The 15,272-nt window shown below is 48.2% G+C and overlaps 1 protein-coding gene across 1 annotated transcript in view; it reads left to right on the top strand.

The window, feature by feature from the left end:
* The window catches only part of UPF1 (UPF1 RNA helicase and ATPase), a 169,706-nt gene that overhangs the window by 142,311 nt on the left and 12,123 nt on the right, over positions 1–15,272 (top strand). Inside the window, exon 22 of the mRNA XM_073596301.1 lies at positions 2,935–3,155. Coding sequence (XP_073452402.1) covers positions 2,935–3,155 — 221 coding nt within the window. The remainder of the gene's footprint in view (positions 1–2,934; positions 3,156–15,272) is intronic.

The raw sequence follows: 15,272 nt of genomic DNA, 5'->3' as shown, positions 1-15,272 counted from the left end.
ACAGGTGCATCGCTGCACGCTGTGCAGCGACGGACCTGTCAGAGCGCCGCTCTCCCCTATGGGGGGATCGGATGATGACGGTCCGTAGTGTCCGTCGTCATCCGATCCGAAAACGGAGGGAAAAGTAGGTTTTTCCTCCGTTACACTTTTCGGATCGGAGCGGGGTCGGATGTCAGCGGACATGTCACCGCTGACATCCGACGCTCCATAGGGATGACTGTATGTCCGTTTTTCATCCGAAAACGGATGGATGAAAAACGGACATACGGATCATCCGTGTGAAAGAGGCCTAATTCCTGCTAGACTTTTAACTTTGTTTTTTCTTGGTGACTTTAATCAAGATCCTTGCTACGTTGTTAGTATTTTTTCCCATGCAAATTTAATAAAGTTTTCTTGCTACACCACTGCTTGATCTGGCCTCTGCGCGGCAGCTACTCAGATTAGTAGCTCCTCAACACTAGCTTAGTGGTTTGTACTCTACTGGATTTTACATGAGCTAACCTATAGCATGACCTTTTGGGCACTGGAATTTGTTTTAGCTTTCCGGACCACCGTGTACTTTTAGCCACAAAGTGCTTTCCGAGTCCAGAGCTGTGGCACATCCCTAGGTTGTGACCTTGTCTTTTAGTGAAACTGGCTGTTTGGGCTGAAGTACTAAAGGCTGCCTCAGTGCTCCACCGTTGGGCACAGTTTAAAAAGTCCCACCTAGCACTGCTTTACCACAGTAAGAGTTGAGGCTGAGTGATTGAGCACTGACATCTATTGGGTGGAGTGCTGCACATACTTTTTCCCACCCCTCAGCCTGGAGGAAACGGTATCTCTGCTGCTCCTGGTTTTGAAGCATCGTGTGGATCTCTGGTCTGTTCCGCTACCGATCTACAGTGACTTAGCCACTTCTGGTTGTCTAAACCCTCATCAGCACAAGTTGCCTGGGTTTGTTCAGTACCTGAAGCCTTGCCTCACTTTGTGCTTAGTTGTAATTCCTCTTATTTTTTTTTATATAGATGTGTACGTGTGTGTGTATGTGTGTGTGTGTGTATGTGTATATATATATATATATATATATAAAATCATTCTTGTCCTAAGACAAGTCTTCCAATGATCAAAGGCTCAGCCACTAATTGAAAATGTTATGAAATGTCCCTTCAAGATCCTTAACTGCAGGTGACTCATACAGTGTATATAATGTAACACCTTCTCTCACAACATGCGGAACTTAACCACCTCTGCCCCGGAAAATTTGGCTGCTGAATGACCAGACCATTTTTTGCGATTCAGCACTGTGTCGCTTTAACTGACAATTGCGCGGTCGTGCGACACTGCACCCAAACAAAATTAACATCCTTTTTCTTCCCACAAATAGAGCTTTCTTTTGGTGGTATTTGATCGCTTCTGCGGTTTTTATTTTTTGCGCTATGAACAAAAAAAAGCGACAATTTTGAAAAAAACACAATATTTTGTACTTTGTGCTATAATAAATATCTCCATTCTTAAAAAAAAAAAAATGTTCTCAGTTTTTAGGCCAATATGTATTCTTCTACATATTTTTGTTAAAAAAAATTCCAATAAGCGTATATTGATTAGTTTGCGCAAAAGTTATAGCGTCTACAAAATAGGGGATAGATTTATAGCATTTTTATTAATTTTTTTTTTACTAGTAATGGCAGCGATCTGCTATTTTTATCGGTACTGCGACATGGCGGACACATTGGACGCTTTTGACACATTTTTGGGACCATTGGCATTTATACAGCGATCAGTGCTATAAAAATGCACTGATTACTGTAAAAATGTCACTGGCAGGCAAGGGGTTAACACTAGGGGGCGATCAAGGGGTTAACTGTGTTCCCTAGTGTGTTTCTAACTGTAGGGGGAGGGAACTGACCTAGAGAAAATGACAGATCGTGGTTCCTAGCTATTAGGAACTCACGATCTGTCACTCCTCACAGAACAGGGATTTGTGTGTTTACACACACACTTCCCTGTCCTGCCTCTCGTGCCTGCGATCGCTCGTGGCCGGCAGTCATCATGACCGTCAGCCACGAGTATCCGCACCCCCGCAGTGCAGCGGACGCGTGCCTCTGGCGGTGCGCGCCTGCTATCCCGATCCCGCGAGCCGACGTATAGCTACGACGGCTCACAGGATCGTGCCGACCTGCCGCCGTATAATGACGGCGGCTGGTTGGCAGTGGATAAAAAAAAATGTATTTGTACTTTAACCTAGAATGTATGAGTTAATTGAGGAACATAGATCCCCACCCCTTTGTGTTCTTGCCTTTTGGTATGGCTTTCTCACAAAACTAAGGCATGCTAGGTATAGGAGTTGTGCTGCCTTATGTTTTTTGTTTACCAGTGTAACAACCTCCTGTAGATGGTAGTATACCGCCACCGTTTCTGAATCATGTGTCCCTCTTTCCACTTGGTCCTTATTGACACTGGCACAGTCAAAATGTGTGTTTTTTATATGTGTTTCAAGGACATTTCTGACTATAAAAATGCATGTAATTTTTTTTTTTTTTTTTCATTGGTGGTGACTTTCTGTGCATTTGTCTGCGTTTAGGTGCATTCAGTTTAGCTGTGTTTAAAGAAAAGAGACTTCTGTGAGACCAGGATATTAGACACACTAGACATGGCTTAACACATGTAAACGTGACTAAAAATGGCTAGACCTGCTTCAAAGCAGGAACATCTAAACAGAGTTAAAAATTATCTGGACAGTTTATATTTCCAAATTACAGTATTTTGTTCAGAAAATGATTTTTCAGGAAGTGCAAAAATGATCTGTCATATTTTAATACACTGTATTTCACTTCCAGTTAAATCAGAAGAATGTCTATAGTGTATAGCCGCTTGAGTTTTAAATGTTTTCATGTGCCTGATGTTTTATATATTTATCTGTAGCACTTTATTCCTTCCTATCCCCTCTCCTTTCAGGTCGGGGTATGCCTAAAGGAAAGGCAACCCGTGGTGGGCGCCAGAAACAGAGAGGCATAGGGCTTCAGGGCATGAGCCAGGGAAACATGCCCAACAGCCAAGCCAGTCAGGATGTTGTATCTCAGCCGTTCTCTCAAGGCCCTCTAACACAGGGTTATATATCCATGAGCCAGCCTTCACAAATGAGTCAGCCAGGACTCTCCCAGCCAGAATTATCGCAGGTAAATTTTCCTCCCCCTTTACAGTCTAATATATTTAAATAATATAGTTTAAGGCTAAGTTCACCTTTTCCAGAAAATGGCTTATGTAGATATTTAACTGTGCAGCTTTGTCATACCATTGGTTTTCGGTCCTACAGTGCCTGTGAGTAAGCATCCAGTTTTCATGTCATAACAATAAGGCAGGATGTGTGGATTGCTAAGTGGGAGTTTTTCATCCAAGCTTGGGGAACCAAAATGGCATACAGGTATGACAAAATGAATGAATGAACTTTAAAAAAAAAAAAAAAAAATTCTCGAGTCATCTTCCAGGACGAAACTCTGAGAGATGACTGGTCCCACCTGACAGGAAACACAATCAAGATAGAGGTTAAAAACCAAGTCCCTCCCTGTGCTCCTCAGTTTTTGTTTGCGTTTCCCCACAGCGAAACGGTTTATTTTTTCTGGACCCAAAGCTGAGAGCTGGAGGTCTCCCCCTGGGAGCCAGACCACAGGCTTGGGAAGCCTCTGGGTCTGGTAGGGTTTGACCTTCCTGGGTTTTTTTTTCTCCTCATTTCTCGGGGGGCGGGGCGGCAGCTGGAAGAGCTCCCCTGAGAACTGAAGGACCCTGGGCCCAGTGGAGGTTCCCAGAACTTCAGGGACCATACCCTCCTGCTTCCCCTTCTTTACCTGACGGAGTTGTCAGGGTACGGGTGGCTGCCGGTCTGAGTGATCTCCCTGGGGGGCACACTGGTGTCGGCGAGCCCCCACTTGCGCGGGTGGCCTGTGAGGAGAGCGGCGCCTGTGTGGCTTTGGTGCCATATTGCCAGCGTTCTGAGGGCAGAGCACTTCTGGTTCCGACGGCTTCAAGAAAATGGCGGCGGACCACTCAGAACGGCGCTGGTGCTCACTCCAGGGGAGACCGATTGGCAGGGAGCAGGCATCCGCTCTCGCCAGTGCCAGAGCACCCAGCCATGGAGTGAGAGGAGGGGCCGGGAACAGCCACAGCAATTGAGAAGACCACAGGGGGTGAGTCCTACCCATCTGGCAAGGGTAATGGGGGGGGCTGTTGGCCACAATCACTTGTAAACACAGAAACCGGACTTCTGTGTTTACAAGTGACAGCTCTGCACTCTGTAACCACCCTGAACTCTGCCCTCTGTATGTAATTCAATCTTGGTACTTAATGCCCCTTTTGGACCCTCCTACTGTTTGTGAAATTTGCCTGACCACACCCACTATTTGATGTGATTTGAAGGGTGTGTTTGGGTGGATAAGTTTTGGGGGGTCGTGGTTCAGTTCCAGCACCTATTGTTTGAGAAAAAAAGCCCTGGTCACCATAGACCTAAAAGATGCTTACCTGCACGTCCCCTATTTTCCAGAGCACCAGGTCCTTCTACGCTTTGCAATTTGCACAGACCAGGGCACCCCAGCATTGGCAGTTCTAAGAAACATTAGACGGGTTTCCATTCCAGGAGTGGTTAAGAAGTCTCTTTGTTGGTGGCTCAACCCTCAGAGGTTGGGGGAGGGCACCTTTGGACCTAGCTTCAGCCTCTCAGGTTGACGACTGATGCGAGCGCCTGGGGTTGGGGTGCTCATCTAGAGAAACTACGGGCCCAGGGCATCTGGAACCGGGTTTAGAGGTTCTCTTCCTCCAACTTCAGGGAACTCCTGGCAGTCGGAGAAGCTCTAAGAGCATCCGACAAGTCAATGACTTTTGCCTTCCTGAGTCACCAGGGAGGTACCAGGTCTTGCACGCTTATGGGCTTAATGCAGGAACTCTTGGAGTGGGCAGAGCAGAAAATTTCCTCAAGCTCGGCAGTGCATATAAGGGGGGTCTACCACATAGAAGCGGACTACCTCAGTCGGCAGCCTATTCACCAGGGGGAATGGGAGCTAAATCCCGAGGTATTCACTCTCATGTTTCGGCACGCCAGAGATGGACCTCTTTGCCCCCAGAGGGAACAGAAGGGTCAGAAGGTTCTGTCCAGAGAGGAGGGGGTGGACGCATTGGCTCAAGACTGGCCTATGCCTTTCCCCCCTTAGCCCTGATCCTGATAATAGTGCAGAAGCTGAGTTGATCCAACGGCAGTCCGATCTTGGTCGCTCCCTGGTGGCCCTAGAGGACCCGATTCCCTACCCTGGGAAATTGGTCGGTGGCACCACCACAGTGCCTCCCGGGAACGCCAGGACCTTCTCCTTCAGGGTCCACTTTACGACCCGAACCCCGGCTTTTTCAAGCTGACAGCTTGGCTCTTGAACGGGAGAGTCTGCAGCAGAAAGGGTGTTCCCAGAAAGTGATAGAGACCCTTTTATTAAGCAGGAAGCCGATTACCAGATGCATTTATGCCAGGGTCTGGGGGGTCTTCTCTCGGTGCCAAATGAAGTGGACCTCCCAACAGGATATCCCTACGATCCTGGACTTCCTACTGGAGGGAGTGGATGAAGGCCTGGCAACTAAGACCCTTAGAGCCCTTTCACACCGAGCCGCGGGGGGCATCAGCGGTAAAGCGGCGCTATTTTTAGCGATGCTATTCGGCCGCTAGCGGGGCGGTTTTATCCCACCCCCCAAGGTCTGGAAAGGGGTTAAATCCACCCGCAAAATGCCGCCGGTATCGTAGCGCTGCCCCATTGATTTCAGTGTGGAGGAGCGGTGATTTCACCGCACCAAAGAAGCTGCTGGCAGGACTTTCTGTGACGCCCTGCCAGCGCAACGCTGCTTTCACACTGGAGTGAAAGGAGCCACTTTTTTCAGGCGCTATACAGGTGCTATTTTTAGCGCTGTAGTGCCTGAAAAGCGCTGGCAGTTTGAAAGGGGTCTTGGGGTCCAGGAGGCAGCCCTGTCCAGCTTTTTAGACAGAAAACTGGCTCTGGACCCCTTGATCAAAGGATTTTTGACAGCTAGGGAGAGGATGTCCCCGGTTCAAATGAGTAAATTTCCACCATGGGACCTGTCCCAAGTCTTGGAGGCCCTAACCAGGGCACATTTCGATACGTTGGCTCAGGTTTCATTTAAGTTGCTTTCTCTTAAGACTGACTTTCTTCTGGTCATTACTACAGCCAGGAGCGTAGGCGATCTACAGGCTCTGTCAATGAAAGAGCTGTTTTTTCTATTTGAGGACAGGGTCGTTCTCAGGCAGGATCCCCTTTACCTTCCTAAAGTGGCCTCACGTTTTCATAGGTCACGGGAGATTGTTCTTCCTTCCTTTTGTGTTAATCCTCAGAACGAGAAGGAAAGATCTTTTCATTTTTTAGGTGTCAGACGGTGTCTGCTACTTTATTTAGACAGAGTAAAGAAATTCAGAAAATCCAATCTTAGTTTTTGTGACCCAAAGAGAGGTAAACAGGCATCAAGAACAACTTTAGCAAGATGGATTGGACAAAGCATTGCCATAGCCTATGAACAAGCAGGTAGAACAGTCCCTGCTAGTCTCAAGGCACATTCTACATGGTCTCTGGCGACCTTTTGGGCAGAAAGGGCCGGAGCGTCAGTAGAGCAGATCTGCAGAGCAGCAACGTGGGCAAGTCAACACGTTTCTGAGGTATTACAGGGTGGAGCTGCTGTCACCTCAGGATCTGGCCTTTGGTAGAAAAGTCCTACAGGCTGTTGTCCCGCCCTAATAGGCCTGAGCTACTTGCTCTTCTCTCAGGGTGCCATCCTGGAAGACGACTCGAGAAAATGACCAGTTACACTTACTGGTAATGGAGTTTCTGGGAAGTCTTCCAGGACGGCAGGCCTACTTCCCACCCATTTTGTGTTGGTAGATGAACATTTGAGGTGTCTTCACTCTCTTGCACTGGTGTGGGTCAATTCCACACTTGATTTGTGTTTTCTGTCAGGTGGGACCAGTCATCTCTCTCAGGGTGCCGTCCTGGAAGACTTCCCTTGATATGCTAGATAATACTACTTCTATACACCCACACACACACACCCTACATGAACTAAAGTCAAAGCTTGCCTAAAACAACCAGGTTGTAGCTGTGATTTTATCCAAATGTATAAAAGCAAATGCATGGTGTGTTGATAATGGCAACATCTTTCAGTGAGGTTTAAACTATAAGTTCACCTTTTCTAGAAAGAGGCCTGTGCACTCAAGGAGTCCCAGCAGATATTTTTAAAAAATGACCAGTTACACTTACTGGTAACTGGTCATTTTTTTTTTAAATATCTGCTGGGACTCTGCACAGGCTTCTTTCTGGAAAAGGTGAACTTATATTTCTTTTTCATACATCATGGGATACAGAGTCAGGCTAATATTCATTACCTGCTGGGTTATACTCCATCATTAGGTGATATGCTAGATATTACTACTTCTATACACACACACACACACAAACAAAACCTACATGAACTAAAGAGTCAAAGCTTGCCTAACCAGGTTGTAGCTGTGATTTTATCCAAATGTGTAAAAGCAATACATGGTGGGTTGATAATGGCAACATCTTTCAGTGAGGTTTAAAAATAGGATTTTTACGTAATACTTACCTGTAAAATCCTTTTCTTTGAGTACATCATGGGACACAGAGTCAGGCTAATATTCATTACCTGCTGGGTTATACTCCATCTCCTTGTGAATGGACACTGGTAGACCAAAGGTCTTCAGACAGGAAGTTATCCCCTATATAACCCCTCCCATACAGAAAGTACTTTAGTTTTTTACTAGTGTCTGCAAGGTGGATGGCATGGTTTGTTTGAGCTCTCTGAGCTCCAGGTCTCTAGTCCCACAAACGGTTCCAAAAATGATTCAAGGGATTGACCGATCGGATCCATTTCACACAGGCTTTTCTGCTTAGATAAATGGTACCCGAGCCTCGCAAACAAGACTCAAGATCATGCAAGGTTTTGCCTGTAACGTGGCCTCCGGGCGCTGGACCCTGCGGAGTGGAAATCCTGGACATTACAGCGCATTTCATGCAGGGTGCTGTACAGACAAGGGAGTGGACCCCAAACATGAAAGGGTACCCAGTCCTTGAAGTTCCAAGTGACAGGAACCCACCGGGAAGGGTGAACATTGGGCCCTTAGCTTCTAAGTGGCCCTACACCTGGACGGGTATCTGAAACCCCTTTATTTTAATATTGTGGGGTGTCCCAGTGATTGTAACAATCAGTCAAGCTAGCTAAAGGCTTGACACCTGTGTGCGGTGACCATACGGGGGTGCTTCAAAAGTGTACCTTTTTTGCTTGTCTGGCTGTTTTTTACCTGTATGATGGCGCACAAAGGTGCACCATTTCGCCTTGGTTCGCCATGGCGAACGTGCGTATGCAAGAGCGCCGCTGGGATGAGCAGTTTGGCTGCCATGACACACATGGCTTCGCCGCACGTGCGCTGTAGCCTTTATCTGGGCGCACGAAGATTCGCGCCATGCACGAAGATTCGCGCCATGCACGAAGATTTGCGTCGTACGCGATTAGTCACGCCCGCTTTCCGGGACCGCGCACATGCGTGTGCACACACGCATAGAACGTTCCGGTGCACACCTAGCTTATTTAAGCTGTGCAGGCCAGGCATGTGGTGCTTCCAGAAGGCAGCTGTGGGACACGGGCTTTGAACAGACACTCGCAGTGGTTAATTTTTTTCTTACCCGGGTCACGTGAGTCACCAGGTGTTGCTTGGCAGGCTAAAGGTGCTTCGCAGGATTGTTGCATAGGGGCTTGGTGAGCCCTATTAAAGGGTCTCCTTTCTGAGGTGTTTTAACTACACCCAAGAACTCTTTGTGGCATTGAACGTCTTCCAAAAAGAGGAGTGGGACTAACACCATAGGGAAGGGCACACCTATGTCATCAGTAGTTCCTGATGAACCCAGTCATATCCCTAGTGTTGTATCCCTTGAAAGACCAGAGGTTTCTGGGCAATCTGAGCCATTGTGCCTACACTAGAGCTGCACGATTCTGGCTAAAATGAGAATCATGTTTTTCCCCTTTCGTCTTTCAGGACAGCCACCATGAGAGATAGTCTCCTCCTCTTCCTCTTAGGAAACACTGCGCCAGCCCATAAATTCTCACTTCCCCCTGCCAGACCTCAGTATTAGTGTTTCCTCCGGTGGGGAGACACTGTGCAAGGAACCAGGCTTTTCAGTCAGAGGACTGTGGCTGTTGTTTGTTTTTTTTTTGAGCCTGTAATGGGAGCAGGGGCTTCCTATGGGCATGGGGGGGACTTACCCCTCGATTCGGTGGCCACCACTTCCTAGCTGAGCGCAGCTTCAGGCTGTGGGGGTTCCCTATCGCGGTCACAGGGCTGCAGCAGGCTGGCGTCCGCCCTTCCTGTATACTTTACAGGCCGCTCTCTTTTTGGAACTAGGCGGGCCGGACGACGGGCGACGTCATTTCCGGCGGAAGGGCGGGGGCTTGCCTTTGACCCGCGGCTTCCGGTTCCGGGTCGCAGGGCTGATAGGGAAGCCAGGCACAGGCTGGAGACGAGTCTGGGACGCGCACAGGCAGCGTTGGACTCGGTAGTAGCAACCACCTGCAAGTCATGTCGGAAGCAGATGCTCAACCAACGGACACTACCTCCAGCCTTCCTAAGGTAAGAGTGCCTTGGGGAAAAGTACTCTTTACCTAGGATTGTCCCTCCATGTATGGTTCCTGTCATGGGGGGGCAGATACCCTGGGTGGTCAGGGGAGGGAGGCTCAGATCCCCATAGATGAAGGAGGGTCTAGTGCACTCCCAGGGTTGTATCCTTGTTTTTAAAAAAAAAAAAAAAAAAAAAGTGACAAAAATGTTTGTTTTTCCTTTCTTGTATTTCAGAAAGCTACAGAAAAATCTAAGTCTACCCATAGCTCTAAGAGGAGGTGTGCCTCTTGCAGGGACACATTAGGGGAGGCATGGACAAAGGTCTTGTGTAGGGAGTGCATAGACTCCCTTGTTAAGGAGAGGGACTCTGAACAGGAGTCAGGACTTGCAGCTTCAGTTAAGGAGCTCTCGTCCACCTTTTCTTCATTTAAGGCCTTATTTGAAAGGTTTCAACCTCCCATTAGTCCAGCTCCCCAGGATACAACCCCGCCTCAGGCGCAGGGCTCTGCTCCTGCCCAACCTGCAACTTCAGTTAGGGCAGAGGAAGCTCCAGGGCCTTCCGGAGTGGAACTAAGACAGCCAGATAGTTCCTCCTCCGATTCCCAGGATGGTTCAGAGGGGGAGGACCAGGACGGGGAGTCCAGGAGATCCTCCAGATATAAATTATCCCTAGAGGAGGTAGAGGACCTCTTAGGGGCTATTTATACAACCCTCGGTATTCAGGAGGACAGGAAACCCCTGACCCTTCATGACCAGATGTACAGAGGCTTGGGGGAACAAAAGAGAAAGGTTTTTCCAGTTCATGAAGTACTGGTTGAAACTATCAAAAAGGAGTGGCAGGATCCCGAAAGGAAATCCTTTTTTTCTAGATCCTTAAAGAGGAGATTTCCGTTTTCGGATGATCCTACATCTATCTGGAATAAAAATCCCAAGTTAGATGCTGCTTTCTCCCAGGTTTCCAGACACACTGACCTGGCTTTTGAGGACATGGGGGCCCTGGTGGATGTCATGGATAAGAGAATAGACTCTCTCCTTAAAAAGACGTGGGATTCAACAATTGGTAACTTGAAACCTGAGTTGGCTGTCACAGTAGTGGCTCGCAATCTGGAGCACTGGCTCTCTAAGATTCAAGAGCATATTGAGGCTGGAACGGCAAAAGAAACCATTCTGTCTTCTTTCCCTACGATTCTGCGGGGTATCGCCTACATAGCTGATGCCTCGGCAGAGTCAGTACGTATGACGGCCAGATCAGCGGCTCTGGCCAATTCGGCCAGGAGAGCCCTCTGGCTAAAAACCTGGCCGGGCGATAGCGCCTCTAAAGTCAAATTGTGCGGCATACCGTTAACGGGAGACCTTCTCTTCGGCCCAGGCTTAGAGACTGTCTTAGACCGCACAGCAGACAGGAAGAAATCCTTCCCGGTTAAGCGGAAAACCCCTGCACCTACAAAGAAGGGGTTTCGTCCGCAAAAGCGTAAAGAGACTCCAAAGCCGGAAGGGCTAAGGAAGTTCTGGGGTCAGAAAGGCAAGGGCAGAGGAGGGGCGATTTTTCGCCCTCCTGAACAGCCCCGTAAAAGTCAATGACTCCCCAACCATGGTGGGGGGAAGATTGGGGGCCTTCCTCCCACAGTGGGAGGCAATATCCCCCAATCGCTTTATCCTAGGGATTATAAGAAGGGGGTACCATATCGATTTCACAAATCTTCCTCCTCGGAGATTTTTGGTCACGCACCTACCCAGGTGTACGGCAAAAGCCGAGGCTCTGTTGGAAGCATTAAGAGATCTGGTAGATCAGAATGTGGTTCTAAAAGTTCCAAAAGCCGAGGAGGGAGAGGGGTTTTATTCACACATCTTCGTAGTGAAGAAACCCACAGGGAAATTCAGACTGATTCTGAATCTAAAGCCCCTGAACAAGTCAGTGACATACAGGAGATTCCGTATGGAAACAATTTTCACGGTGAGAACACTGTTGCCCCGCAACTGCTTTATGGTATCCCTGGACCTAAAGGACGCGTATCTACACGTTCCCATAGCAGAAGCCTCACAGAGGTTTCTCCGGCTAGCGGTAGATCTAGGTGGAACAACGGTACATCTACAGTTTCAGGCGCTGCCTTTCGGGCTATCCTCCTCGCCCCGCATCTTCACCAAGGTCTTGGCGGAGGTGATGGCCTTTCTTCGGCTCCAGGGAATATCAGTGATAGCATACCTGGACGACCTGCTCCTGTTTGCAGCGTGTCCACTGCAGTTAGTCAGGGATCTAGACCTTACAAGAAGAGTTCTTACAGGTCTAGGGTGGCTAATGAACTTGGAGAAATCCAGTTTGATTCCCTCCCAGCGCATTACCTACTTGGGCTACCAGTTGGACTCAACACTACTGAAAGTGTTTCTTCCAAGAGAAAAAATACTAAAGCTGGACAGGGCAGTGGCTGGTCTCCAGTGCAGCAGTCGGGTCTCCATAAGAGTTCTGATGTCGGCCCTGGGTCTTTTGACCGCGACCCTCCCAGCAGTGCAATGGGCAGGTCTGCACTTTCGTCCCTTACAGTCCTTTGTCCTAAGGGTGTGGGATCACAGCCAGAGAAGTCTGGATGCCTTGGTTCAGGTCCCATCCCAAGTAAAGAGATCCCTCTGGTGGTGGAGGAGGGTCTCAAACTTGTCGCAGGGTCGTCTGTGGTTCATCCCAGTCTCTCAGGTGGTAACCACAGACGCAAGCGGCAGAGGTTGGGGGGCGCATCTGGGTTCCCTTGTAGCACAGGACACCTGGGAGGGAAACGAACTCAGAAGGTCGTCCAATTGGAAGGAGCTGAAGGCAATCGGGCTAGCACTCAGGTTCTTCAAAAAGGAGCTACAGGGCCACCATGTACAGGTGCAGTCGGACAACTCGTCCGCCGTAGCTTATGTGAACAAGCAGGGAGGCACAAGGAGCGGAGTACTGCTGGCATTGGCATCAGACATTCTGAGCTGGGCCGAGACTCACACTCTCTCACTCTCAGCAGTCTACCTGAGAGGAGAAAAGAATGTGATAGCAGACTTTCTCAGCCGAACCAGGCTGAGAGAGGGCGACTGGATCCTCAACCAGGAGGTTTTCAATCTCATCTCAGAGAAGTGGGGTCCTCCAGAGGTAGATCTGTTCGCGTCAAGAAGCAACGCGAAAACCCCTTGTTTTTTCTCCCTAAACAGAGGGGAGGGAGCACGAGGGGTCGACGCGTTGATCCAGGACTGGCATTTCAGAATCTGCTATGCCTTCCCGCCCCCAGCGTTATTACCAGCAGTTCTCAGGAAGTTTCAGATGGAAAACACGTCCCTGATTCTGGTAGCACCACATTGGCCAAAGAGGGCTTGGTTCTCAGTACTCAAGCAGCTAGCGGTCGAACCTCCCTTATTCCTGCCACCTCGAGAGGATCTCCTCTCACAGGGCCCAGTCCTCTGTCCACAGGTTCACCAATGGCAGTTAGCGGCCTGGCTACTGAGGAGGGTATGCTGAGAGCTAGGGGTTTTTCTGAGAAATTAATCTCCACCCTCCTCAATAGCAGGAAGAAGGAAACACGCCAGATATATAAAAAAATCTGGGTACGTTTCAATAAATGGTGTGCAGAAGGCTCCCTTGCGGTACATAGTCCCACAGCTGTGTTGGAATTCCTTCAGTGCGGGGCAGACAGGGGTTTATCCATAAGTACCCTTAAAGGTCAGGTGTCAGCACTTAGTGCTTATTTAGAGAAACATCTGGCCACCAACCCCTGGGTGGTCAGATTCTTTAAGGCTCTGTCTAGACAAAGACCGGTTCAAGGTCCTCCCTTTCCCAAGTGGGACCTATCGTTAGTTTTGCAGGGCCTGACGGGAATCCCCTTTGAACCTTTAGAGGAATGTCTACTAAAGGATCTTACGTTAAAAACAGTTTTTTTGGTAGCAGTGACAACTGCCAGGAGAGTCAGCGAGATTGAGGCCTTATCTGTTAGACCTCCTTTTTGCGTTATTTTTCCAGATCGGATCATCTTTAAGACCGATCCAGCATTTTTACCTAAGGTTGCTTCTGGTTTCCACAGAAGTCAGGAGGTAGTTTTACCCTCATTTTGTCCCAACCCCTCGGGGGAAAGGGAATTAAAATTTCATTCTTTGGATGTAAGGAGATGTATCCTTAGATACCTAGAGCTGACCAAGATGTTTAGAAGGTCAGACTCCTTATTTGTTTTGTTTTCTGGGGCCAGAAAAGGATGCAAAGCGTCTCGACGCACTATTGCCAGATGGCTCAGAGTAGCCATTGGCCAGGCCTATACATTGGCAGGGAAAGAAATCCCAATGGGTATAAGAGCACACTCTACTAGAGCTATGGCAGCTTCGCAGGCAGAAAGGGCTGGAGCAACGCCAGAGCAAATATGCAGGGCTGCAACATGGTCCAGCTACTCCACTTTTGTAAAGCACTACAGAGTGGACCTGGTGTCGGCTAGTGAGCAAGCCTTTGGGCGAAAGGTATTGCAAGCGGTAGTCCCACCCTAAACTGGTAAGTGCTCGTTTATCCTCTCATGGTGGCTGTCCTGAAAGACGAAAGGGGAAAATTAGAGTTACGTACCGGTAACGTCTTTTCCAGTAGTCTTTCAGGACAGCCCTAGTTACCCACCCGAAATTTTTGGGGGGGTCTTACAAAAGACCAGAACGCAGCATGATAATGTTATGGAATAGTATGTTATTAATGTGTTCTTGTGTCTCCCCAGCTGACCGGAGGTAATCTCGGAATATACTGAGGTCTGGCAGGGGGAAGTGAGAATTTATGGGCTGGCGCAGTGTTTCCTAAGAGGAAGAGGAGGAGACTATCTCTCATGGTGGCTGTCCTGAAAGACTACTGGAAAAGACGTTACCGGTACGTAACTCTAATTTTTTTGCTTAGAAGATAGATCACGATTCTCGCGGCGTAACATCATCTTTCACATTAAAACAAAAAAAAATTGGGCTAACTTTACTGTTTTTTTTTTTTTTTTTTTTAAATCATTGAAGTGTATTTTTTCCCAAAAAATAATTGCATTTGAAAGACCGCTGGGCAAATACAACGTGACATAAAATATTGCAGCAATTGCCATTTTATTCCCTAGGGTCTCTGCTAAAATATATATAATGTTTGGGGGTTCCAAATAATTTTCTAGCAAAAAATATTGATTTTAACTTAAGAAAAAAGATTTAGACTTTAAGTGGTTAAACTTCATGCATTTACACATTGTTGAAAACTTGGCAGACTACCAGGATTATTTATTTGCACAGAAGTTCTTTCCCTTTGATCTAAGAATGAAGCTTAGTTACAATGTTTAAAGTTAAAAGACTTGGCAGAATGCCCTGACAGCTGAGTGAGCAGATAGTCTCTCCACAGCCTCTGCAGGAGAGATGTCAGGGGAGGTGAATCGAGATCACAATTTTTTTAACGATTAATTGTGCAGCTCTAGCCTACAGTCAACGCTGCTGCTTCAACCTTTATCACTAAGGATAAACTGTCCTCAGCCCTAGCTGGTTAGAGCACAGGATTGCCGGCATGATTGCCTCCATCCCACAGGGTGGCAGGGGGCTTGACAGATCCCCCTCCCCGGAGTCTCCTAGTCTGGAGCAGAAATGGGTTGAGGATGGGGAAGAGCTGAAAGCTCAGGATTCGGTG

This window comes from Aquarana catesbeiana, linkage group LG01, assembly GCF_042186555.1.
Source record: "Aquarana catesbeiana isolate 2022-GZ linkage group LG01, ASM4218655v1, whole genome shotgun sequence".
Taxonomy (NCBI): Eukaryota; Metazoa; Chordata; class Amphibia; order Anura; family Ranidae; genus Aquarana; species Aquarana catesbeiana.
This window is presented reverse-complemented; position numbering and strand designations above follow the sequence as displayed.